General features: G+C 41.7%; 1 protein-coding gene across 3 annotated transcripts in view; it reads left to right on the forward strand.

Annotated features, from left to right (window-relative positions):
* The first annotated feature begins 2,770 nt into the window (after positions 1 to 2,770).
* Positions 2,771 to 24,671, forward strand: part of LOC132823192 (tetraspanin-17) — a 49,017-nt gene continuing 27,116 nt past the window's right edge. For all 3 annotated transcript variants that reach the window (XM_060836785.1, XM_060836786.1, XM_060836787.1), the window contains exons 1-2: positions 2,771 to 3,185; positions 15,493 to 15,543. In XM_060836785.1, coding sequence (XP_060692768.1) covers positions 3,105 to 3,185; positions 15,493 to 15,543 — 132 coding nt within the window. In that variant the 5' untranslated portion in view covers positions 2,771 to 3,104. The remainder of the gene's footprint in view (positions 3,186 to 15,492; positions 15,544 to 24,671) is intronic.

Consider the following 24,671-nt stretch of genomic DNA (forward strand, 5'->3'; position numbering starts at 1 on the left):
TTGGGAGATTGTTAATCCTCCAGTAAAACTGCCTTGGATGCAAAGACAAATTAATTGCATGACATTGAATATTTAGATTGTTTTCCCTATGATTGTTAACTAGAGATCCATTTTAGTTAATGTAACTAAAAAATGTTGCTACAACTAAAAAATGTTATAATATGCAGGTTGCACATGCCTACTTTGAATAACAGCATCACTTTTTTCACTTCAAAAGTGGGAAATCACTAGTTAAACTGGAAACGCAGTGGGAACTGGCCTCAGAGCCCTTTTCCACCCTTCAGGCATTCTGCCTGTATTCCTGATGAAGGGCTTTTGCCCAAAACATCATTTTTTTTTTTTTTTCCCCTGCTCCTCAGATGCTGCCTGACTTGCTGTGCTTTTCCAACACCACTATAATCTAAATTCTGGTTTCCAGCATCTGCAGTCATTGTTTTTACCTACAAAATTTATGATGGCCAAGTCATCTAATCTTCCATACTGTGACCTATTGGAGGGACTGGCTGATTTCAAGATTGTCCCCCTTTTTGTTTTTTTTTTTGGTCTACTGGCTGGGAATTCTAAGACAAAGGATCTTTAGCCAGTGCCAACTTTGAAGGGCAAATATAATCCCCTTTTCTTTATTTTGGAATTGAGACAAAGTTCTGGATTAAGATAGGGATGTTTTAAGAAAATTGAAATTGTGGCAGGGAAGGAGAACAGAATCATTTATAGTTTGAGCCAGTTGTGGTTTTGGAAGACAAAACACAGGCTTGGGGATGTTAGTTCAAAATCATTATGTCAAGATTGGGGAAAAAGTTAGTTATGAAACAAGTCTACTGAAATAATTGACATTGGTAGGTACATCTACCTAACCTGTACAGATGTGTTTTTATGCAATGAGCTGAGGCAGTGTACCTATCGGAATTTGGAAGATAGGCTATAGCACTATCCTGCACCAGAGATATATTTCCCTCCCCTCCCCTATCCCTCACCACCAGGGATATATTTCCCTCCCCTCCCCTATCAGCGTTCCGAAAAGACCACTCCCTCCATGACTCCGTCGTCAGGTCCACACTCCCCACCAACCCAACCTCCACTCCCAGTACCGTCCCCTGCAACCGCAGGAAATGCAAAACTTGCGCCCACACCTCCTCCCTTACCTCTCTCCAAGGCCCCAAAGGATCCTTCCATATCCGCCACAAATTCACCTGCACCTCCACACACGTCATCTATTGCATCCACTGCACCCCATGTGGCCTCCTCTGTATTGGGGAGATGGGCCGCCTACTTGTGGAACGCTTCAGGGAACACCTGGGACGCCTGGACCAACCAACCCAACCATCCCGTGGCTCAACACTTTAACTCCCCCTCTCACTCCACCAAGGACATGCAGGTCTTTGGACTCCTCCATCGCCAGAACATAACAACACGACGGTTGGAGGAAGAGCGCCTCATCTTCCACCTGGGAACCCTCCAACCACAAGGGCTGAACTCCGATTTCTCCAGTTTCCTCATTTCCCCTACCTTCTCCCCCCCCCCCCACCTTGTCTCGATTCCCTCGAACTCAGCACCACCCTCCTAACCTGCAATCTTCTTCCTGACCTCTCTGCCCCCACCCTACTCTGGTCTATCACCATCACCTTGACCTCCTTCCACCTATCACATCTCCATCGCCCCTCCCCCGAGTCCCTCCTTGCTACCTTTTATCTTAGCCTGCTGGACACACTTTCCTCATTCCTGATGAAGGGCTTCTGCCCGAAATGTCGAATTTCCTGTTCCTTGGATGCTGCCTGACCTGCTGCGCTTTAACCAGCAACACATTTTCAGCTCTGATCTCCAGCATTTGCAGACCTCACTTTTTACTATAGCACTATCCTGAGCTGTTTCAAGATTTCACCCTTGATACGGTTTAGTTTCAGTTAATCTTTTAAATTGTGCAAAGAAAGTCATACTCTTAAATGATGATTTTGGAGGTACCAGTGTTCGAATGGGGTGTACAAAGTCTAAAAATCTCTCTACACCAGGTTATAGTCCAACAGGTTTAGTTGGAAGCACTAGCTGTCGGGGCGCTGCTCCTTCGTCAGGTAGCTTACGAGTAGGATCGTTAATTTTATGGAATTTGTGGTTTTTAACGGTTAGTTTGAGACAACGAAATTGAAAGCAAGCACCTAGAAGTAGTTGGAGACTAGATTATTTTTGGGAAGGGTTACTCCAACTTATATTCAGTGACATTCTACACGACAGGAGTGGTTGATGCGAAAACTTGCATTATTCTTCAGGAATGTAGCACGCTGTTGCATTTGGTATTTTCTGCAGTAACGTGTCATGGTAGCTACTGCACAAACCATTTTTACTTTATTGTAAATATCGCTTGTCAGCTGAACTCATTGTAATAGGTGACACTGGAAGAGTTAAAGCAGTAATGCAAAGGAGTTGGCACGTGAATGTGTTCTCCAGTACCGTGTTCTGTTCTGGGTTAATTTAAATAAAAGGCTACTGGAAATCTGAAATAACAAAGAGAGAAACAGAATAAATATTGCAAGTCGCATGTAACGCAAGCTGCTGTTCGATCTTGCTGAGGTTTTTAAATCTGTTTCTGCCCTGTGTGTGTGTGATGGTTGGTTGATGCTCTTGCTACTTCACTGGGACCAGCAGAGGGTGACACTGAGTCTCCCTGCAGTGCCCGGGAGCAGACCTCGCAACCGGCGCGCGCGCCCCCCGTCATCAGGCTGGAGACGCGGATGCGCCTGGATGGGGAGGGGGATGGGGATGGGGGAGGGGGAAGAGCGGGCGCATGCGCGCTGCTGGTGTGGTGGATGGCGGCGCCGGGGCAGCGCGCTGTGTCGGTGACCAGGGAGTAACCGCATGGAGCTGTGAGCGGCACCGGCGCGGGAGCGGCCTGTCTGGCCCGGAGTGAAGGCCAATGTCGGTGCAGGCGCGCTCTCCTGATGCGGCGGTGGCCGGGCCTCGGAGCCTGGCTTCTCCCTGAGTGAGCTTCACGGAGGGCGGCTGTCCGCCTCTCGCCTTTAACGTTTGTTTTGTTTTTTTTTAAATATAAAACAAAACCCCTCCCCCCTCCCTCTCTCTGTCTGTCTCTGACCCTCCTGAGTTTCCAGATCACCATGTCCGGGAAACACTTCAAAGGACCTGAAGTTAGTTGCTGTGTGAAGTACGTTCTGTTCGGCTTTAACATCGTGTTTTGGGTGAGTGTTTGCAGGCTCCTGTTGTCTCTGTCTCTGAGTGACCGAGAGACAGCCTTTTGTCTGACTCCCAGCCTCAGGGGCTTCTCCTCGCCTGTGGCACCATGTCACAACAAAACACACACACACACACACACAACTTCCTCAAACCCTCTTCGCTGCAAACTCACCCGTGTTGGTACGGCCGAACATTGGGAGTATTTTGCCTTTGGTGATAGCAGCATCGCTCAATGATAATCAGCGCGAAGGGGTTGACAAAAACCCAGCAAGGTGTCCAGCTATGACCAATGTTGTTGTTTCGAGTTACTGCTTCGTTGCGCCAAACGTTTTGCTCGTTGACGGATCCGTTCGTTGCCGCTGCTTTTTGTTTGATTTTGATTCCACAAGACAAATGGACGGGAGAGATTTGGTTTTATTTTAAAGAAAAATCAATTAACGAACGTGTAACCGTCTCTTACAGTGATCTGGTCGACGGTGATTGAAGTGGTAGGGCCAGCAAAGTGTAACTTCACTTTGGAAATAAAAGAATTATACATTTAATCACTTGTTGATAATGACTACTGATCAATTTTAAGATAGTCGATGCGAGCTAATAGTTTTACGAAGCTGTTTTATTAACCTTTAAAACTTGAGTGGTCTAGTTTAAAAAATGTGTTTAACTGTAGTTTTCAACATATTAGATGAGAATGAGTTTTGCAACAACAGTAGCCTCTGGCCATGAATAGGATGCATGTCTTTGTGCCCCTTGTTTTTATAAAATGTATTGCCAAGAAGTGCTGCTTAATCATTTACATTAGGTACTTAATAGATTTTAGATTATAAATTTTAATTAACATGTCACATTAAAAGATGAGACATTACAATTAAGGTTTTAAGCATTGTTATAGCATAGCGTTAATACTACTTGTCTTTCTACAATGATATCTAAATCCAAATGCAACATTGTTTTTTGTTTAGGTCTTCTATAACAGTAAGGAGAAGATCCATTTTTCTAGAAAGTTTTGTCAATTTGTTCATTTTTTTTTGTTCGTATCATCTTCCCAGTAGATTGACTGACTGATTCCTATGGGTGTCTAATGCTACCCTTGCACATACCACGTACATCAACTCCATCCAGCCCAGTGTGTCTGTCATCAATTTTCTCCTCTGTCTCCCTCTTTTAATACAAAAACTTTAGTATTGCTGAGGAAAGAGACGTGTTGATGAAGCTGTTTATCTTGCAGTCATCAGGACTGATGCAAAAATACCAAATTTCAAAGGGAACAAAAATTACATGAGAAAAAATCCTAATTAGTCAAGGAATTGAATTAGAGAATAATTTTTCTTCAAATTTTGATTTAATTGAAAAAGTGCATTCCCTGGGCATGTTTCTTTGGTTTGCAGAGATGAAGTTAGCTGTTTTATTCTGCCATTTGTGTTACTACAGAGTAGTAGAATTCTCCACTAACAGAATGCTCCTATCAAGCTAGAAAGATGTTTTGCCTACAATGCAAGTGAGTGATGCGCTATGTAAATTTTTGTGCTTGTGCGATGTCAGTTATGTAGGCATATATCCAATGACTAGTTGATCTCATCAAACAGCATTTCACTTCAGTTGTCCACAATTTATGGGTTATCCTGATAAATGTGAATGCATGTGTTTAGATGACATTATTAGGTAGTGATTAAAAACCAGCTGGTTGGTGATTTAAAACTGTAAGGACACAAACTGATTGTATTTTCTCCTTCGAGGTAATAGTGGGTGGTAACAGATTATCAGGGAACTAATACACAATCTTGAGCACTTGGATGCAAGCTGATGCTTTGAGCCATAGGATTTAAGAATGAATGTCAGTAGATTAAGAAAAGCATACCTTTTCATGAAAAGCCAGTGGCTGTAATGCTGGCAGTTTCAAACTGGATTGAACCTTGTAAACTTTGGAAGAATACAGTGAAACTAGATAGTAACTCTGAGTCTGTAGGATGATCAGGATCATTACGGTACTTGATCTGGGTCGAGTGACTTCACATTCTTTTGTGGATTAGACTAGGAAGGCATTTAGTAAGGGCTGATCCTCTATGTATTTCGTAAGGCTAATAATTCTTTGCTTGTTTCTATTTATTAACAAACAATGATGCTGTCATCATGATGTTTATATTTAAGAAATGGTTTATTAAAAAGTATATTGTTCCACATCATTTATAATGCATTTTATGCCACACCAGATGGGCATGGGATTTCATACAAAAGCCTGCAGTATCAGCTATGCCTCAGTAGGTAGCACACCTTGCCTTTTCAGCCAGAAAGTTGTGGACTCAAGTTGCACTCTGGAGACTTCAGATATCCCACTACAGCACAAAGGGAATACTGTGCCGAGTAAAAGACCCCCAAGCCACTATTTTGAAGATCAGTGGAGTTATGTGAAGTTTTGGGCAATGTTTATCCCTCAATCCATATCTCAAAAATACATTCCCAAACAGCTGCTTCTGGGACCTGCAATTGATTGCTGCATTTCCTATGTTACAACAGTAACTAGCATTAAAAGTACTTTAAAGGATGTTCCAAAGCACTTGACAGTCAAAGGTCGTAAAAGGTAATTTATAAGTGCAAGCCTTTCCTGAACAAGTGCAAGTCTTTCCTTCACAAGTCCACACAATTATGAATGCTGTCGGCTGCTTGTGCACTATTTGTTTTCTTAAAATATCAATACAGATTAAGTTATAAATCTCACAACACCATGTTATAGTCCAGCAGGTTTATTTTGAAGCACTGGCTATTGGAGCGCTGCTCCTTTCAAGTGGTTGTGATAAAAAAAATTAAATCTGAAATAATTGACAGAAATCTACAAGATTAGTACTTACGAGCTATTATACATGCTGAGAAAATGTGCAGCAGCAATAAACTAAAATATTGAACTGTAGAGAGAAGAATGTACAAATCAGACTATTTGTTCAAATTATGCAGAGATTTTGCAGTATTTTTCTCTGACTGTATGATGAGTACTGTTCACTTCTGGCTATTTGAGAAACAAGGGAAACATTCAGTCCCTGAAGGACAGCCATGGAGCTTATCCCTAATGTCAAAGGACTGTTTGTGCAGGCACAAAATAACCTTCTTTGTTTGGTGAATAGACTGAAGTAGTGGAATGATTTACACGCTAACTAACCGTCTGATAACGGGCTTTGATATGAATGCTCCTTCTCTGGCCACAGCTTTCATTATCCTGACGGATAGAATGGTTATTGTAATAAGCCTAGGTGTGATGGATAAATGGGATCTGTTGCTGCAGATGACAAAGGCTTTAAAACTTTTTATGTTGGATGGAAAAACGAGGCCATCTCCCCATAATCAAATCTAGAGATCACAAAAACCAGCAGGTCACTTCAAGTTTATGGAGGTTGTAGGATGAGAGGCTCTCCTAGAGTATGTTAAGTAACCAAATTCTAGAGTCTGAAAATCTCCAATAATATTCAAGGAGTCTGTTCCCACCACTTTTTCCAGGAAGAGAGTTCCAAAAACTCAAGTGCGCAAGAACAAGATTGCCCAGTTTTAGTTCTAAATGGATAACCACTGATTTTTAAACCGTTCTAGATTCATAAGAGGAACCGTTCAATCCACATCTATCTACACTGTTGATACCCCTCAGAATTTTGTTTTACTCTTCTAAACTTCAGCAGGTGCAAGCCTAGTCTGTCCAAATTTTCCTCCAAATTTACCCTACCCTTTTCCAGGTATTAGTCTAGTTAACCTTCTGTGAACTATCTCCAATGTGTTTGCATCTTTTCTTAAATAAATTGTCCAGTGCTGTGTGCACTACTCCAATCAGGTCTCACCATTGCTCTGTATAACTGAATTATGATTCTTCTACTTCTGTATGCAATTCCCCTTGCGCTAAATAATAACATTCCATTAACTTTTCTAACTGCTCGCTGGATCCCCATGTTAAGTGCTTATGAAGCATACATTTGGATACCCAGATTTCTCTGCTTCTCTGAGCTCTGATAGCTCTCATTGCTTTCATCAAGACTTTACTTTTATTCTTCTTACCAAAACTTTACATATTCCTACTTTATACTCCATTTGCTCAATTGGTTCCTTTTTTAATTCATTCTTGGGATGTGGGCATCATTGTGTGTGCCAGCATTTTTGACCAATGTTAGTTGCCCTTGAAGGTGGTGGTGAGTGCTGTCTTGAACTGCTGCATTCCATGTAATGTAGACCCCTCCCGCCAGTTAATCCCATTAGAGAGGGAACTCCATATTTTGACCCACTGAAGGAACAGCAGCATATTTCAGAATCAGGGTGGTGAGTGGCTTGGAGCAAAGCATGCACATGATGGTGTTCTCATATCTGCTACTCTTGTTCTTTTAGATTGTGGAGGCCATGGGTTTGCAAGGTGTTGTGTAATGATCTTTGGTGAATTTCTGCAGTGCATCTGCTGCTACTGGGTATTGTTGGTGAAGAGAGTAGATGTTTTGAATGTGATGCCAGTTTAAGTGGGCTGCTTTGTTCTCATGGGTGTCATATTTCTGGAGTGTTTTTGGAGCAGCATTCATCCAGTCAAGTGGGGATTACACCATAACCCTCACTTGTGTCTCATGGCTGATTGACAGGCTTTGAGGAGTTGGGAGGTGAGTTATTTGCTGCACTACTCCTAACCTCTGACCTGCTGTTGCAGCCACCATATTCCTATGGCTTGTCCAATTCAGTTTCTGCTGAGTGGTAATACCTGAGATGCTAATGGTCATGCCATTGAATGTCAAGGGGTGATGCTTAAACTGTCATTTATTGGAGATGATCATTCCCTGACATTTGTGGCAAGTAACATTCATGCCATACTTGTCAGTACAGCTGGATTTTGTCCAGCTCTTATTGTTTTTGGAGTTGTATCTGGTGCTGAGTATTTTGCAATCATTTGCAAACATCCCCACTTCTGACCTTATGATGAAGGAAAGGATATTGATGGCGCAGGCAATGATGATTGGCCCTAGGACATTACCTGAGGAGCTCCTGCAGAAATACCCTGAAGCTGAGATGACTGACCTCCAACAACCATGATGACACTTTGGATGTGCCAGGTATGACTCCAACTAGCAGAGAATTTGCCCCTTGACACCCTTTGACTCCAGTTTTGCTCCTTGATGCCTCTCATGAAGTGCAGTCTTGATGGCAGGAAAAAGTTACTCTGCTCTCACCTGTGGAATTCAGCTCTTTTGACCATGTTTGAACCAAGAACCACGAGGTCAGGAGCCGAATGGGTTCCACCTGAGCCAAACTGTACAACAGTGAACAGATTATTGCTGAGTTGGTGCTTGATAACCCTAATGATGACACATTCCTCACTTTCCTGATTAACTTATCAATGCCTTTTTACATCCTCCTTGCGTCCACTTCACAACTTACTTTCCTATTTATTTTTGTGTTGCCAGCAAATTGGCAGTCGTAATTTCCCTCTCTTCATCCGTCTCTTCTTCTATTTGTTCATTTGTGTACATTATAAACGCTTGAGGTCCTAGCACTGATATCTATGATACACTGCTTACTTCTTGCCAAGCACAGCAGGTCAGGCAGCATCCAAGAAGCAGGGGAATTGACGTTTCGGCCATAAGCTCTTCATCAGCCCTTCCTGTACAACGTACTAACCATGACATTTTAGTTTCAGTAGTAACCTTGCTGGCATCTTATCAAATGTCTTTTGAAAATCTGTGTACTGTGTATCTTATCGGTTCTCCTTTCTGTCCTCAAAGAACGCCTATAGATTGGTCAAGCATAACTTCCCTTTCAGAAAACAATGTTGACTTGGCATGACTACCTTTAAACTTATGCAAATGTCTTTCTAAACTCTTTTTTAATAATTGCTTCTAACATTTTTCCGATGTCAGATGTTAAGCTATCTGGCCTGTAAATTCATTTTTTGTCATCTTTTTCCTTTATGGATAAATAAGTTATATTCACTATCGTCCAATATAATGGGTCCACCCCAAATCAAAGGAGTTCTGGAAATTAAAACTTTTTCTTTTAAGATTGTAGGATGAAGATCATCGGGACATGGCCATTTTTCAGCCACATCTCCTATAGTTTACTCAATACTGCTCCTTTGGTGATTGTAATTTTCCTCAGTTCCTGCTCCCTTCTATTTCCTGCTATACTGTTGCTTCTGGGATGTTGCCTATCCTCTAATTGTGTCGAGTGATGCAAAATGGTTGTTCAATTCATTTCATTTCCTTATTTTCAATGATCAACTCTCCTCTCTGTTCGTCTGTTGGTCTTTTTTTTAAACTATTAGTTCTTTAAATATGTTTAGAAACTTCTTTTAAAACGGTCTTGTATCTTAGTCTGTTTCTGGTTAGCTTTCTTGTACTCTTTCCTCTTAGTTTTTTGGCCATTTTAAACATATTCTGTACAACAGATACCTCAAATCCCTTGAGAAGTAGTAAGTAATACTTGCGTAAAATTCTAAAAATCCACTGGGCAGGATAGATACTCCACAGGTTCCCTCTCTCAGACCAATCACAGCCCTCACCCCCCCCCCCCCCCCCCCCCCCCCCCCAACCCCCAACCCAGTATTGGTGAATGGTGGACCAAAGTACCCACATGACTGACTCCAGACTTCTGCAACAAGCTACTCTGAGCTCTGTCATGGCAAAACTTACCAGAAGGGCACAAGAAATACTCAAGCCTGTCCACACATTTTTGAATGAAAAAATGCATTGTCCCCACTAACTCAGGAATTGCCGGCCCAAGACCATCCATTTTGAAGAAGCATCCGTGAAAGAACCAATGGTTTTGAACAAGCACATGCATCAGATGGAGTATGTGAAAACCAGAGCACACTACCTGTAGGAGGATTTGCAAATTCAGCATTAGACTATTTAGTCATCTATGGGGCTTAAATCATCGGAATGTAGGAAAGTCACCCTTGATCTTATAGGACTACCTGAGAAGCAGACATATGTGGTTAAAGGATTAAACTGATTTATAATACATTGCAACCGTAACACAAGATTACAAAGCTGGACATTTGGTCTTATGTACAAAATATTTTGAACAAGTAGTTGGTGGACTAATTTTCTATATTGACATTTCCCAAAGAATAATCAATACTTCCTAAAATGAATTCACCACTTTTACAGTAAAAGTGAAAAGAAATGTTTTGTGAACAATTTGATGCTTAATTCAACTGGAATGCAATTGTATTCAGCAATTCCAGTTGACTTGGACTCAGTTTGTTTCTGAAATGTTTTCTTTTTGAAATTTGAATGCAAAAAATCTATTATAGCGCTTGCTTTTGTAATGATGGTTAAATCTACGTCTAATTTGAAGCAAATGGTTCTACTCTACAGATTATCTCTTTGAAAATATCTGTAGTTTGGAAGTTAAAAGCCAGGCAGGGCACTGTGTATAACTTTTCAGTGAGAGGCATAGATGAGGTGAATACCAAAGGTCTTTTCCCTAGGATGGGTGAGTTCGAAACTAAGGGGTATATTTTTAAGGTGAAGGAGGAAGACTTAAACCTGAAGGGCAACTTTTTCCACACAGTGGCTTGTATGTAGAATGAACTGCCTGAGAAAGTGGTAGATATAGGTACAGTTGCAACATTTAAACATCTGGACAGGTACATGAATAAGAAAAGGTTTGAAGGATATGGGCCAAATGCAGGCAAGTGAAACTATTTAGTTTGAGTAATTTGGTCGGCATGGATGACTTGGACTGAAGGCTCTGTTTCACGCTGAATGACTCTGACTCAAAATACTTCTTTTAGATAAGCAAAAAGGAGACCATTTTTAAGCTATTGTAAGATGAAATCATTTTCTATAGGGTTCATGTTTTATAGTCATGTCTGCTTTGCCCAAAGGCACATCTTTGGCTCGTTGTAGATTTTCCTTATCCATTCCGTGTGAATCATTTCATTTGCCAATAATTTCCTTCAATTTTCAAGTCCTCCAACATTTGATCTTTCTTTTCATCTTTATTTCCTCCATTATGTCTCTAACAACCTTGTCTCCTCTTAAGATGTGTCCTAGCCAATTTCTGTCTTGTTCTGAATTATGTGCAATTACTTTTTTGTTGTTCTTTGACTCTCTACTGCACTTCATTTGTTATTTTTCTGTCTATGCCCCTTGATTCAAAGCTGTTCAGCAAGTTAGTCTCCAACCTCCATCAGGTCCATGTCTTGCACATACACAAAGTAACACTTTCATTTAAACTCTTCACAAGGCATTTATTGAGTTTTCCAGTTACCAAGTCTTGTCTTGCCAGATATAGTCTGTTCCATTGATCATAGTCAAAAGGAGTAGAGTTAGACCATTTAGCCCATCGGGTCTCTTCTGCTGTCATCTCATCCCCCCCGGTCACAGAAAAATGCTCAGAGACACAGTAGTTTTACCTCCTTCGTCTTTATTCCGGGCCCTGGACGGAGAGAGAACGATTGCCCGTGCGCACAGAGACATGAGTTCTCCATCTTGTCTCTGGAACAGCAGTTTCTTAATGAATTATATACTCATTTGCATCCAGATAACGCAACGTGCATCTTGATTCGGTGACCATCACAGTCAGCAAGTGTCATTAGCAAAGGTTAAGCTATCTAGTATCACACAATGAATGTTCTTAACCTTAACTGGCTTCACATAATGAAGACTTTTCATCTTGTTGAACTGACCTTACATACTGAATGCTTCCAATATTGTTAAATGGCTCTACATAATGAATGCTTTTGTATCTTGTTAACCTATTACCCTTTTCTGCAGCACCCCATTGTTAATGTAAGTTTTTATCTGATCTGAATCATGCTCAGCTGAACCTGTTGTTGCACAAGACTCCGAACTTAACTCTTCCCCTACCTGCTTATACCCAATTCACGTTCTCACTGCTATTTGATCATAGTTGGTGTTTTTGATCCTCTTGCAAATCAAGAACCCGTCTAGATCAGTCTTTAAATGCACTATGACTTGATCTCCATAGTCTTCTATGTGACAATGTGTTCCACGGATTATTTATCCTCTGGTTGAAGAAATTCCTTCTCTCCATTCAAGAGTTGTCCCTTCACTCTGAGGCTGCGCCCTCAGGTTCTGCTAGTTTCTCTGACTAGTGGAAACAGCTTATCCATGGGTCCACTCTATCTAGGCCCTTCAGTATTCTGTAAGTTTCAGTCAGATCCCCCTCATCCTTCTGAACTCCATCATGTAGAGTCCTCATATGACAAGTTCTTCATCCTGGGATCACTTTTGTAAACCTCCTCCAACGTCAACACATTCTTCCTTAGTTACAAAGGCCAAAACTTATCACAACGTTCCAAATGTGGTCTGCCCAGAGCCTTACACAGCCTCAGCAGTATATCTCTGCTTTTATGAGGGACAGGATGTACATGTATTTGGAAAGGCAAGGACTGATTCAGGATAGTCATCATGGCTTTGTGCGTGGGAAATCATGTCTCACAAACCTGATTGAGTTTTTTGAAGAAGTAACAAAGAAGATTGAGGGCAGAGCAGTAGATGTGATCTATATGGACTTCAGTAAGGTATTCGACAAGGTTTCCCTTGGGAGACTGGTGAGCAAGGTTAGATCTCGTGGAATACAGAGAGAACTAGCCATTTGGATACAGAACTGGCTCAAAGGTAGAAGACAGAGGGTGGTGATGCAGGGTTGTTTTTCAGACTGGAGGCCTTTGACCAGTGTATACCGCAAGGATCGGTGCTGGGCCCTCTACTTTCTGTCATTTACATAAATGATTTGGATGTGAGCGTTAGAGGTACAGTTACTAAGTTTGCAGATGACACCAAAATTGGAGGTGTAGTGGACAGCGAAGAGGGTTACCTCAGGTTACAAACTGGATGTTGACCAGATGGGCCAAATGGGCTGAGAAGTGGTAGATGGAGTTTAATTCAGATAAATGTGAGGTGCTGCGCTTTGGGAAAGCAAATCTTAGCAGGACTTATACACTTAATGATAAGGTCCCAGGGAGTGTTGCTGAACAAAGAGACCTTGGAGTGCAGGTCCATAGCTCCTTGAAAGTGGAGTTGCAGGTAGATAGGACAGTGAGGAAGGCGTTTGGTATGCTTTCCTTTATTGGTCAGAGTACTGAGTACAGGAGTTGGGAGGTCATTTTGCGGCTGTCCAGAACATCGGTTAGGCCACTGTTGGAATATTGCGTGCAATTCTGGTCTCCTTCCTATTGGAAAGATGTTGTGAAACTTGAAAGGGTTCAGAAAAGATTTACAAGGATGTTGCCAGGGTTGGACGATCTGAGCTACAAGGAGAGGCTGAACTGGCTGGGGCTGTTTTCCCTGGAGAGTCGGAGGCTGAGGGGAGACCTTATAGAGGTTTACACAATTATGAGGGGCATGGATAGGATAAATAGACAAAAACGTTTCCCTGGGTTCGAGGAGTCCAGGACTAGAGGGTTTAGGGTGAGAGGGGAAAGATATAAAAGAGACCTAAGGGGCAACTTTTTCACGCATAGTGGTACATATCTGGAATGAGCTGCCAGAGGATGTGGTGGAGGCTGATACAATTGCAACATTTACGAGGCATTTGGATGGGTATATGAATAGGAAGGGTTTGGAGGGATATGGGCCGGGTGGTGGCAGGTTGGACTAGATTGGGTTGGGATATCTGGTCGGCATGGACGGGTTGGACCAAGGGTCTGTTTCCATGTTCTACATCTCTATGACTCTACATTCTAGTCCTCTTGAAATGAATGCTGGTGTTGCATTTGACCTCTATCTACCAACTGCACTTGCATGTTAACTCTAAGAGAATCCTGAACTAAGACTCCCAAGTCCTTTGTGCTTCAGATTTCTGAAGTCTTTCCCTATTTAGAAAATAGTCTACTCCTCTATTTTCCCTACCAAAGTGCATAACCTCACACTTTCCCACATTGTATTTTATTTGCCACTACTCTGTCCTCTTGTCTGGCATGTTCAAGTCCTTCTACAGGCTCCCTGGGTCCTCCACATGACCTGCTGCCCCCCCACCCCCCAATCATTTTGTCTTTGCTACCCTTGTTTTTATTTCTTTATTGAATTCCTGCATCTATTCTAGTTTCTTTTTATTAATGTAGGATAACAATTTGTTTCAGTTGTATCTTTGTATTAAAATAAATTGCGCCTTTTCCTTTAATTAAATCTGCTCAAATTGTGAAGCCTGGTTGAGTTGATCAATTGATATCTGCATGACAATCAGAAACAGATGTTAAATATTTTACCTCACTCAGTGGAGAGAATAAAACAATTATAGGGAGATTTTTATTCAAGGAGTGTGGATATCACTAATCAGGTGAATATTTATTGCCTATTTCCAGTGTTGGTGAGCTATCTTCACAAATGGCTGCATTTGTGTGGTGAAAAGATAGATTTCTGTGATTATGCATGTTATTACAGTCATTATTACAATTCAAGTAGAATAGTTTGCATTGCATCTAAATGGAACCTTTTTGATATGGTAATGTTGGCACTGTTTAGGTGAGAATTAATGAAGTGCCAGTCTTTATTGATGTGATACTCCTTTTGTTTTCCTTTTTGTCGCTGTATTTAACTTTGACCTCACCTTTTACTCAAATGTGAAGAGAGGCAGATCCTTGGTATAGGAATGTAAAACATTTTCAGTGTATTGGCAGTTTTCTTGTTACTTGTCCCATACTGCATAAATCTTGGGTTTCTTTTGTCACACACATCTTAAGGTTCCTCTACAAGAACAGAATGGAAGAAAGAGGATTTGCATGCATGTAGAATAGTTCATGCCCACAAGATTCTCCAGCTGCCTTCAAGGCCAGTGTCATTCTTATGAATTATAGTCACTACTGTAACTTAGGCAGAGGGGCTGCCAATGTTTCTATCATTGGAAATAGTTTCTGGCAATGTAACTTCAAACCTTTTTAAGTTTGAGCAGCATAATGCTCTTTAGTCAACAGTTCACTGAGAAGATCAGTCGTACGCACCATCTTCGATATATGGATTTAAATAACGACAGAGATGAACAGAAGGATGAGGGTGATTTTTATTTTAAACCAGAAACTGGCAAGTACCACTTCCACTTCATGAATATTGGTCCTTTATCATAAAATGAGTGTGGAATACAAATGGTTGATAAAGGGGGTGAGAGATTAATTTGTTTTCGTTTTGGCTGTATTATTTAAAATTGAAAGCATAGAGATTTTACTTGCTATGTAAGTTGGAGCACTACATCTTTGTAAATCACTCATTAATTTTTCTCCCATATGTACAAGCATCAACTCCACAGACTTGACTTGATAACGCTCGTTCATTGAAATATGTTTGAATGTCTACTAATCTATGTAGCTAATGTGTTATTGTATCTCGTTATGTTTTGCAGTTGCTGGGTGCAGCATTTCTTGGAATAGGCCTTTGGGCATGGGCTGAAAAGGTATGTTGCATAAGTGTGGACATTGTACAAGATGCTCTTAATGCACAATCTACGTAAATCGGTTTTATAATCTATCCTTTAGAAAAAAAAATGCATGAGCTGAAGTAGAATAAATAACATTTAGAGTCACTGAGGTATACAGCACAGAAACAGACCCTTTGGTCCAACTCATCGATGCCGACCAAGTATTCTGAATTAATCTAGTTCCATTTGCAAGCATTTGGTCCATATCTCTCCAAACTCTTCCAATTCATATATCCATTCAGATGCCTTTTTAAATGTTGTAATTTTATCAGCTTCCTCCTCTTCCTGGCAGGTCATTCCATATACACACCACCTCTGCGTGAAAATGTTGCCCCTTTGGTCCCTTCTTAAATTTTTCCCCTCTCACCTTAAACCTATGCCCTCTAATATTTGACTTCCCACTCCAGGGAGACTTTGTCTATTTACCCTATCCATGTCCCTCATGATTTTATAGACCTCAAATGGTCACCCCTCAACCTCTGATGCTGCAGGGCAAATAGCCTTTTTCTATAGCTCAAACCCTTCAATCCTGACACTGTCCTTGTAAATCTTTTCTGGACCCTTTCAAGTTTCACAACATCCTTCCTACAGGATGGAGACCAGATTTGCACACAGTTTTCCAAAAATGGCCGAGCCAATAGCTACAACATGATCTCCCAAATCTTATACTCAGTACACTGTCCAATAAAGGCAAGCATATCAGTGCCTCTTTTACTATCCTATCCACCTGTGACTCCACTTCTAAGGAACTATGCACCTGAACACCAATGTCTCTTTGTTCAGCAACACTCCCCAGGACCTAACCATAAAGTGTGTAAGTCTTGCTCTGATTTGCTTTTCCAAAATGCAGCACCTCACATTTATCTAAACCCCATCTGCCACTCCTCAGCCCATTAGCCCAGATCCCATTGTAATCTGAGTTAACCTTCTTCACTGTCCACTACACCTCCAATTTTGGTGTCACCTGCAAACTTACTAGCCATACCTCCAATGTTCAGATTCAAATCACTCCTATAAATGACGAGAAGAGTGGACCTAGCATTGATCCTTGTGGCATACTGCTTTTCACAGGTCTCAAATCTCCGCCACCACCCTCTGGTTACTACCTTGGAGCCAGTTCTGTATCCAAATAGCTATTTCTCTCTGTATTTCATGTGATCTAACCCTGCTAACCAGTCTTTGAAGCTGCATTTGTTGCATTGCATTTAAACATAAGATACTATACATAATCATTTTGGCTTGTATTTGTTTGGTCATTGGCTGGGCTAGTGTTTATTGCCATCCCTAACTGTCTTTTGAGGAGTCGATAATGAGCTAACGTCTTGAACTGCTGCAGTTGTTGTGCAGTTAGATTTGATGTCCCACAATACTGACCCAGTGACGATGATGGAGCAGCAATATCCAAGACCAGATTCTGAGACTTGGAAGGAAATCCTTCCACCTGTTTTACTTGTTCTTCTAGGTGTTCGATGTCACAGGTTTGAGTAGTGCATTCAGAGAGGCATTCAATTTATTCTAGTTGAGTGTGCCTTGTGGATTTGTCTCCAAGCAAAAGTCGCAATTGACTGGTCATTTGCTGAGCTTTTGACAATCGAACTCGCCATCTGAATTTGCATGCCATGCATGTCTCTGTCAGGTTTGACTTCTCTGTCCACACACATTCCTTACTGTGCACATCATTGACAGTTGATCTCATTGCCTGCCCACATTCCCTCATTAGTTACAATGCATAGCTTGCTCTTCCAGAAACCATGTGGCTTGAGAAAAGTACATGCTTTTCATAGGCTTTGCCAGCTTGTTGCATTTTGTTTTGGTCTCGATAGGCTAACCTTTATGCTGATGTATAGTGGTTAAGTTGAGGGAAGGTCTACGAAGATTTTTTACATTGTGTATTTGCTTGATTTGGGTTTCTTCCATAATATTAAAACTGAATGAGGTGAAAGAGGAGCTGATGCATTCAGGAGGTGTTCACACCTCAAGTGCAGGTGGAGAGTAGGCAGATGACTGCCAGGAAAAGTAAAGGGAGTAGACAGAGAGTGCAGGAATCCACTATGGCCATTCCTCTTAAACAAGTATACAGTTTTGGATACTGTTTGGGGTGGTGACTGTTAAGGGGAAAGCAGCAGTAGCTGGGTTGGTGGCACTACAACTGGCTCTAGGGCACAGTGGGAATGGGTAAAGGTAAATAAGACCTTAGTGATTGGAGTCTTAATAATTAAGGGGACAGAGAGGAGATTCTTGTGAGCGCAAACGGGAATCCAGAATGCTGTGTTGCCTCCCTCGTGCCAGGGTCAGATGTCTCAGAGTGGCTGCAGAACATTCTTGAGGGAGAGGATGAGCAGCCAGACGTCATTGTGCACATTGGCACAAATGATGTAGGTAGAAATAGGGATGGGGTCCTGCAGACTAGTTGTAGAGAGCTAGGAAAAAGGTTAAAAACCAGGACCTCATCAATGATAATCTCCGGATTACTTCCAGTGCCACGTTCTAGTGCACGTAAGAACAGGAGGATATGGCAGATGAATGTATGGCTAAAGAATTATTGCAGGGGGCAGGGATTCGGATTTTTAGAATGTTGGGATCTTTTCTGGGGCAGAGGTGACCTGTTCAAGAGTATTGGGTTGCATCTGAACTGGAGGGAGACCAATATCTTGGCAGCCAGGTTTGCTTGTGCTTCAAGGGAGGATCTAAACTAGATTGACAGAGGAGTGGGATCTTCAACAGCAGAGAGGCACATGCGAGGCTGGAAGGTGTTATAGTAATCGGAAACAGTAGGTTGAAGAGATAAGTCAGGCTGGAACACAAGGAGCAAGGAATGCCTGTTGGATTAAATTGCATTTATTTCAATGCAAGAGGGCTGTCAGGTAAGGCCGATGAACGCAGGGTGTGGATAGGTATGAGAAACTGGGATATTATAGTCATTACAGAAACATGATTAAGGGAGGAACAGGACTGGCAGCTTAATGTGTTAGGGTACAAGTGCTTTAGGTGGGTCAGGGTGGTGGAAGGAGGAGAGGGGCAGTTGCAATTTTGATTAAGGCGAATTTCATAGCAGTAATAAAATGAAATAACTGCAGGATCATCCAGTGAGGCTTTGTGGGTGGAGCTAAGAAATAAGAAAGGGATGGTGATATTATTGGGGTTGTACTGTAGGCCCCCAAATAATCAATCGAAATTAAAGGAACAAATATGCAGGAGATTGTGGAGAGGTGCAGGAGCAATAGAGTTGTCATAGTAGGGAAAGTTTGTTTTCCTAACATTGCCTGGTACTGCCAGAGCGTTCAGGGCTTCGATGGGGTGTAATTTAAGTGCGTTCAGGCAAGTTTCGTCTCGTAGTATATCGAGTATCTTACTCAAGAAGGGAAAAAACTTCACCTACTCTTGGGAAATACGGCAGGGGACATAACAGTGGGGGAGCACTTTGGGACCAGTGACCATAGTTCTATTAATTTTAAAATAGTTATGGAGAGGGACAAAACTAGTCCACAGATTCAAGTTCTAAACTGGAGTATTGTGAATTTTGATGGAATTTGACAGGAGCTTGCAGGGGTTGATTGGATGAGTGTTTTCAGGAAAAGAGACCTCTGGCAAGAGGGAGGCCTTTAAAAGTGAGATAGCTAGAGTTGAAGGTCTTGTGAGGGTGAAGGGAAAGGTTGGCAGGAATAGGGAACACTGGATGATAGAGATATTGAGGCTTTGACCAGATAAAAAGAGATGTGGCTCAGGGACAGGAAATACAGGAGTTTACTGAAGAAGGAAATCAGGAGGGCGAAAAGGGGTACATGATATCCTAATCTTCTCAGCCAAGGCTGAATCCAAAGAGGTACTTTTAAGCATATTAAAGGGAAAAAAAGCTATCAACAGAATATGGCCCCTCAAGGACGAAAGTGGATATGTTTGTGTAGAACCAGAGGAGGTGGGTGAAGTCCTTAATGAATATTCCTCCTCTGTGTTTACCATGGAAAAGGACATGAAGACTTGGGAAGTTAGTGGTGATATCTTCGGGTCAGTCCATATCACAATAGAGGTAGTGTTGGATGTATTAAAATGCATGAAGGTGGACAAATCTCCTGGTCTTGACCAGATATATCCAGAACCCTGCAGGAGCTCTGGCTGATATTTTTGTGTCATCATTAGCCATCATGTGAGGTCCCAGAAGACTAGGAGGGTAGTGAATGTTGTGCCAGTATTCAAGAAGGACTGCAAAGAAAAGCCTGGGAGCTATAGATGGGTAAGTTTAACATCTCTGGTGGGTAAGTTAATTTGAGAAGATTCTGACAGATGGGATATACATACATTTGGAAAGACAGGATTTCATTGGAAGTAGTCAGCATGGCTTTGTGAGTGGGAGACCATATATCACAAATTTGTTACAGTTCTTTAAAGAAGTGACCAGGAAGGTTATGAGCGCAGGGTGGTAGATGTAGTCTATATGTATTTTAGTTAAGGCCTAAGATTAGAGGTTTCACATGGTAGGCTGCTCTGGAAGGTTAGATCACATGGAATCCAGTACGAGCTGGCAAATTGGATACAAAATTAGCGTGATGATAGGAAGCAGTGGGTAATAGTGGAAGGATATGTATCAGACTGGAGGCCTGTGATTCGTGGAGTGTCTCGTTGAGAGCAGGTGGGGTTGGAGGCAGGCGGTGATGAGTTGAGAGTGGCAGGGGGCGGGGTGGGAGCAGACTGGGTTGGGGGCAGATGTTGGGGAGGGGGGGGTGCGGGGTCTGGCACACAGTGTGCTTTTACCTAATCTCCTGAAAGGGAAGCAGGCTTCACAGAAAACTCTCAGGCCCAGAGGAAATCAATTAACCAAATAATCAATTATCCGAACGAAATAGTGCCCGCCCATCTTGTTTGGATAACTGAGGTACCTCTGTAAATGGTAGGGCCTTAAAGAATGTAGTGGAACAGCAGCATCTTGGAGTTCAGGTGCACTGTTCTCTGAAGGTGGAGTCACAGGTAGACTGGGCAGTGAAGGAGACTTTTGGCACCCTGGCCTTTATTAGTTAGGGCATTGAAGTTGGGAAGTTATATTGCAGTTATACAGGACGTTGGTGAGGCCGCAGTATTGGAATATTGTGTTCGGTTTTGGTCACCTTGTTATAGGAAGAATGTTATTAACCTGGAAACAATACAGAAGAAATTTACAAGGATGTTGCCTGGACACTCTGGTCTTAGTTATAGGGAGTGTTTGGACAAGCTAGGACGTTTTTCTTTTGAGCGTAGGAGACTGAGGGGGGAAGCCACCTAGAGATGTATAAGATCATGAGATGCATGCATAGGGGAATGCACTCAATATTTTTCCAGGGTTGGGGAAATTGAGGGCATCAGTTTAAGGTTAGAGGGAAAAGAATAAAAGGTAACCTGAGGGGCAAATTTTTTAAACAGAGGGTGGTATGGATATGGAATGAACTGCCAGTGGAAGTGGTTGAGATGTGTACATTAACAACATTTAAAAGGCATTTGGACAAATATGTGGATAGGCAAGGATTAGAAGGACATGGGCCAAGTGCAGGGAAATGGGTTTAGCGTGGATGGACATTTTGGTCAGCATGTACCAGTTTGCACCAAAGGGCCTGTCTCTGTTTTGCAGGACTCTCTGACTCTATAACTTCAGGGAAAGGACAGAGATTCGGCATTTATGATCAATGCTGTAAATGCATTCAAATTGAAACTGGGACTGTAGTTCTCTCAGTTTAAAAAATTAAGCACTGCAACACTAGCTTCTGGAGAAAATACTAGAAAAATCGAAGACAAAGAAAAATGGTTCTACCCAGAAATTGTGTGTCCATCTGAGGAAGTTAACAGAAGATTGTCTCAAAACCATTCCTTCAAGTTGACATTGGATTAGCTACCAAATTTTGGTTTACACAGCAGTGGAGTTGATATGGCAATAATTACTATGCAAAATATATTTTCAGCTGAAAGTCCGATCAAGGAAAGTGATTTTAAGGGGATTAAACAGAGAAAAGTACGTACCTTTTGCTTTTAAAATGAAAGCTTATTTTGACTCAGCATATCTCTGGAATTCAGTATTCTCCCAAATAAAGATAACCATTTGAAATCTGTATGACCAGCAGTCTCAACTAAACCCAGAACTTCAAGGCACTAGTATCACAGGTGTCACACTGAAACTTAGTGAGTAGAGGACCAAATGAGTAATCATATATATTATGGTTTGAGACTTACATAGATATATAATTTTGTTTTATTTTCTGGGTAATTCCTGGTTTGCACTTAAATTCAAGAAATAATCTTATGCTTGAAAGTTTTGTCGATGGCTGTGTTGCAGCCACATTTTGCTTGTGGGCAAATTAATGTGGCAACGGTATGCTTGAGGACCTGGCCATCTTGGTGGTAGAATGCATCAGGTAGAGACTTCTTACGTTGTCAAACTTTCAGTGCATCTTCTCTGTTGTGGTGTTTAAAACATGGAAAAACATTGATGCATAAGCTGAAGGAAGAGTTACAGATGATATTCAAGTGAATGTTGTGTTGACCAGTATTTGACCTGATGTACAAAATTTCACAGGCTTCAAAGTCAACAGGGCCATAACCTTCTAGGAGAGAGTGAGGACTGCAGATGCTGGAGATCAGAGATGAAAATGTGTTGCTGGAAAAGCGCAGCAGGTCAGGCAGCATCCAAGGAGCAGGAGAGTCGACTTTTCGGGCATGAGCCCTTCTTCAGGCTTCGACGTTTCAGGCATGAGCCCTTCTTCAGGCTTCTCCCCCTGAAGAAGGGCTCATGCCTGAAACGTCGACTCTCCTGCTCCTTGGATGCTGCCTGACCTGCTGCGCTTTTTCAGCAACACATTTTCAGGGCCATAACCTTCCCAATTGTATATCACTTTGCTAAGTCTGTCCTGCCAATGGACCAAGGCATATCCAGGTATGATAATGGAGGCATTATGGATATTCATCTTCTGTTGGATGACTAAATCAGGAATCACATAATCTGTGGAACAGTTATCACACCTTTTCTAATTTTGGGGAAGTTCCCAGATGTTAGTGAGAAGGACTTTGGCTGGGTGTGTTTGTGTGATGTCAAATGCATAGGGCAACGTACGGTGTTCTTTTATTCTTGTTCTTTGCAATTTTGATACAGCTGCATGAATGGGCCTAATGAACGAGAGGGCATTTAAGAGTCAGTTATTCACTTTGGGCCTTGCTTCTCTCTCGAGCTGAATTGACATTAGGGAATCAATTTATTTTTTCTGGTAAACCTGCAACTTCGGGGTTGTCATTGTTGACATGAGCTATTATATCTCCGATTTATTTAGTTAACTGAATTTCAATTTGCTAGCTGCTATGGTGGGATTTGAATTTGTGTCCAGTTCATTACTCCAGGTCTTTGGATTATTAATAGTGCAATATAACCAAAATGCCACAGAACTTCGTATTATAAACAGTAATAAGAAGCAGTCAAAGTTAGTGCTGCAAAATCTTTTAAAATACTCAGTTTCTTTATGGGCTAATTTTTGAAATGAAGCAAAGAATTTATGCTGCATGTTTTACAGAACCTTGAGTACTAAAAAACACATTTATATAGTATGCAGTCAGTTCTTCTATAACACAATGGTTGCATACTTGTGTAACTCCAAGTTATGAAGAAATGGCGCTTTAGAAAGAGCACTTAATGTGTTTGTGTTATAATCGTATTACAGCCAACACAAGTTTTAAAAGTTCGTGCTGTAGAAACAGCAACTCGGATTTGTCAATCAAATTACAGCAAATTCACGATGATGAAATGTGCCTTATAACAGAATGATGTATTTATTTATGGAATGAGCATCTTATTAGCTAGGCTAATATTTATTGCATTTATCTAATTGCTGTTGAGAAGGTGCTGGTGAGTTGCCTTCTCAAAATGCTGCAATCCTTGAGGTGTTGGGACAACTACAGTGCTGTTAGGAAAGGATTTCCTAACATTGACCTAGCAATAGTGAAAGGACGCGAGTTAGAATTCTAAGTTAGAATGTATATGGAATGGAGGAGAATTTGCAGATTCTTCAGTACAACCAGTCTGCACTGAACATTATGCCAAACTAAACTTGTCCCACCAGTTCGATCCTGGTCCATACCTTTCCAAACCCTTCCTATTCCTGTCCTTATCCAAATGTCTTTTAAATGTTGGGTAATTGTACTCACATCCACCACTTCCTCAGGAAGTTCATTCCACATGTGAATCACCCTCTGTGTAAGAAAATAAAAAGCCCCTCATGTCTTTTTTTAAAATCTGTCTCCTCTCACCTTAAAAATGTGCCCCTAGCCTTAGAATCCCCTATCCTAGGGAAAAGTCAGCTACTATCAACTCTATCTATACCCCTCATGATTTTGTAAACTTCTATAAGGTCAACTCTTCAACCTCCTATGCTCCAGTGAAAGAAGTCCCAGCCTATCACCCTTTCTTTATAATTTGCACCTCCTTCTGGTAAATGACTTCTGAACCCTCTCCAGCTTAATGATATCCATCATATAATTGGGTGACCAGATCTGGACACCGTATTCCATAAGAGCCCTCCCCAATGTCTTGTACAACCTCAACATGATTTCCCAACTCCTACACTCAAAGGACTGAGCATTGAAGGCGAGTGTGCCAAACACCTTTTTAACCACCCTGTCTATATGTGAAGCAAACTTCAAAGAATTATGTACCTGCACCCCGAGGTCACTCTGTTCTGCAAGGAAACAGGACTACAAGATGCTGGAGAAATCAGAGTTGATAATGCTTGGTGCTGGAAAAGGCGCAGCAGATCAGGCAGCATCCAAGATGCAAAGGAGTTGATGTTTCGGGCAGGACCTTTCTTCAGGACTCTTTATAGGATATGTGGAACAGTCCCTCTTCCACAACTACACTGGCACCATCTTCCATCCTTTCCTCCGCTACATCAATGATTATATCGATGCTGCTTCGTGTTCACACGAAAAGCTTGAACAATTCATTCACCACACCTACACCTTCCAAATCAACCTCATTTTCACCTAGTCCATCTCCGACCTCTCCTTTTCTGTCTACTACATACCAATATCTACCAGAAACCCACTGATCCACTGATTCCCACAGCTACCTTAATAACACCCCCCCCCCCCCCCCCCCCCCC

The sequence above is a fragment of the Hemiscyllium ocellatum genome, chromosome 16 (assembly GCF_020745735.1).
Source record: "Hemiscyllium ocellatum isolate sHemOce1 chromosome 16, sHemOce1.pat.X.cur, whole genome shotgun sequence".
NCBI lineage: Eukaryota > Metazoa > Chordata > Chondrichthyes > Orectolobiformes > Hemiscylliidae > Hemiscyllium > Hemiscyllium ocellatum.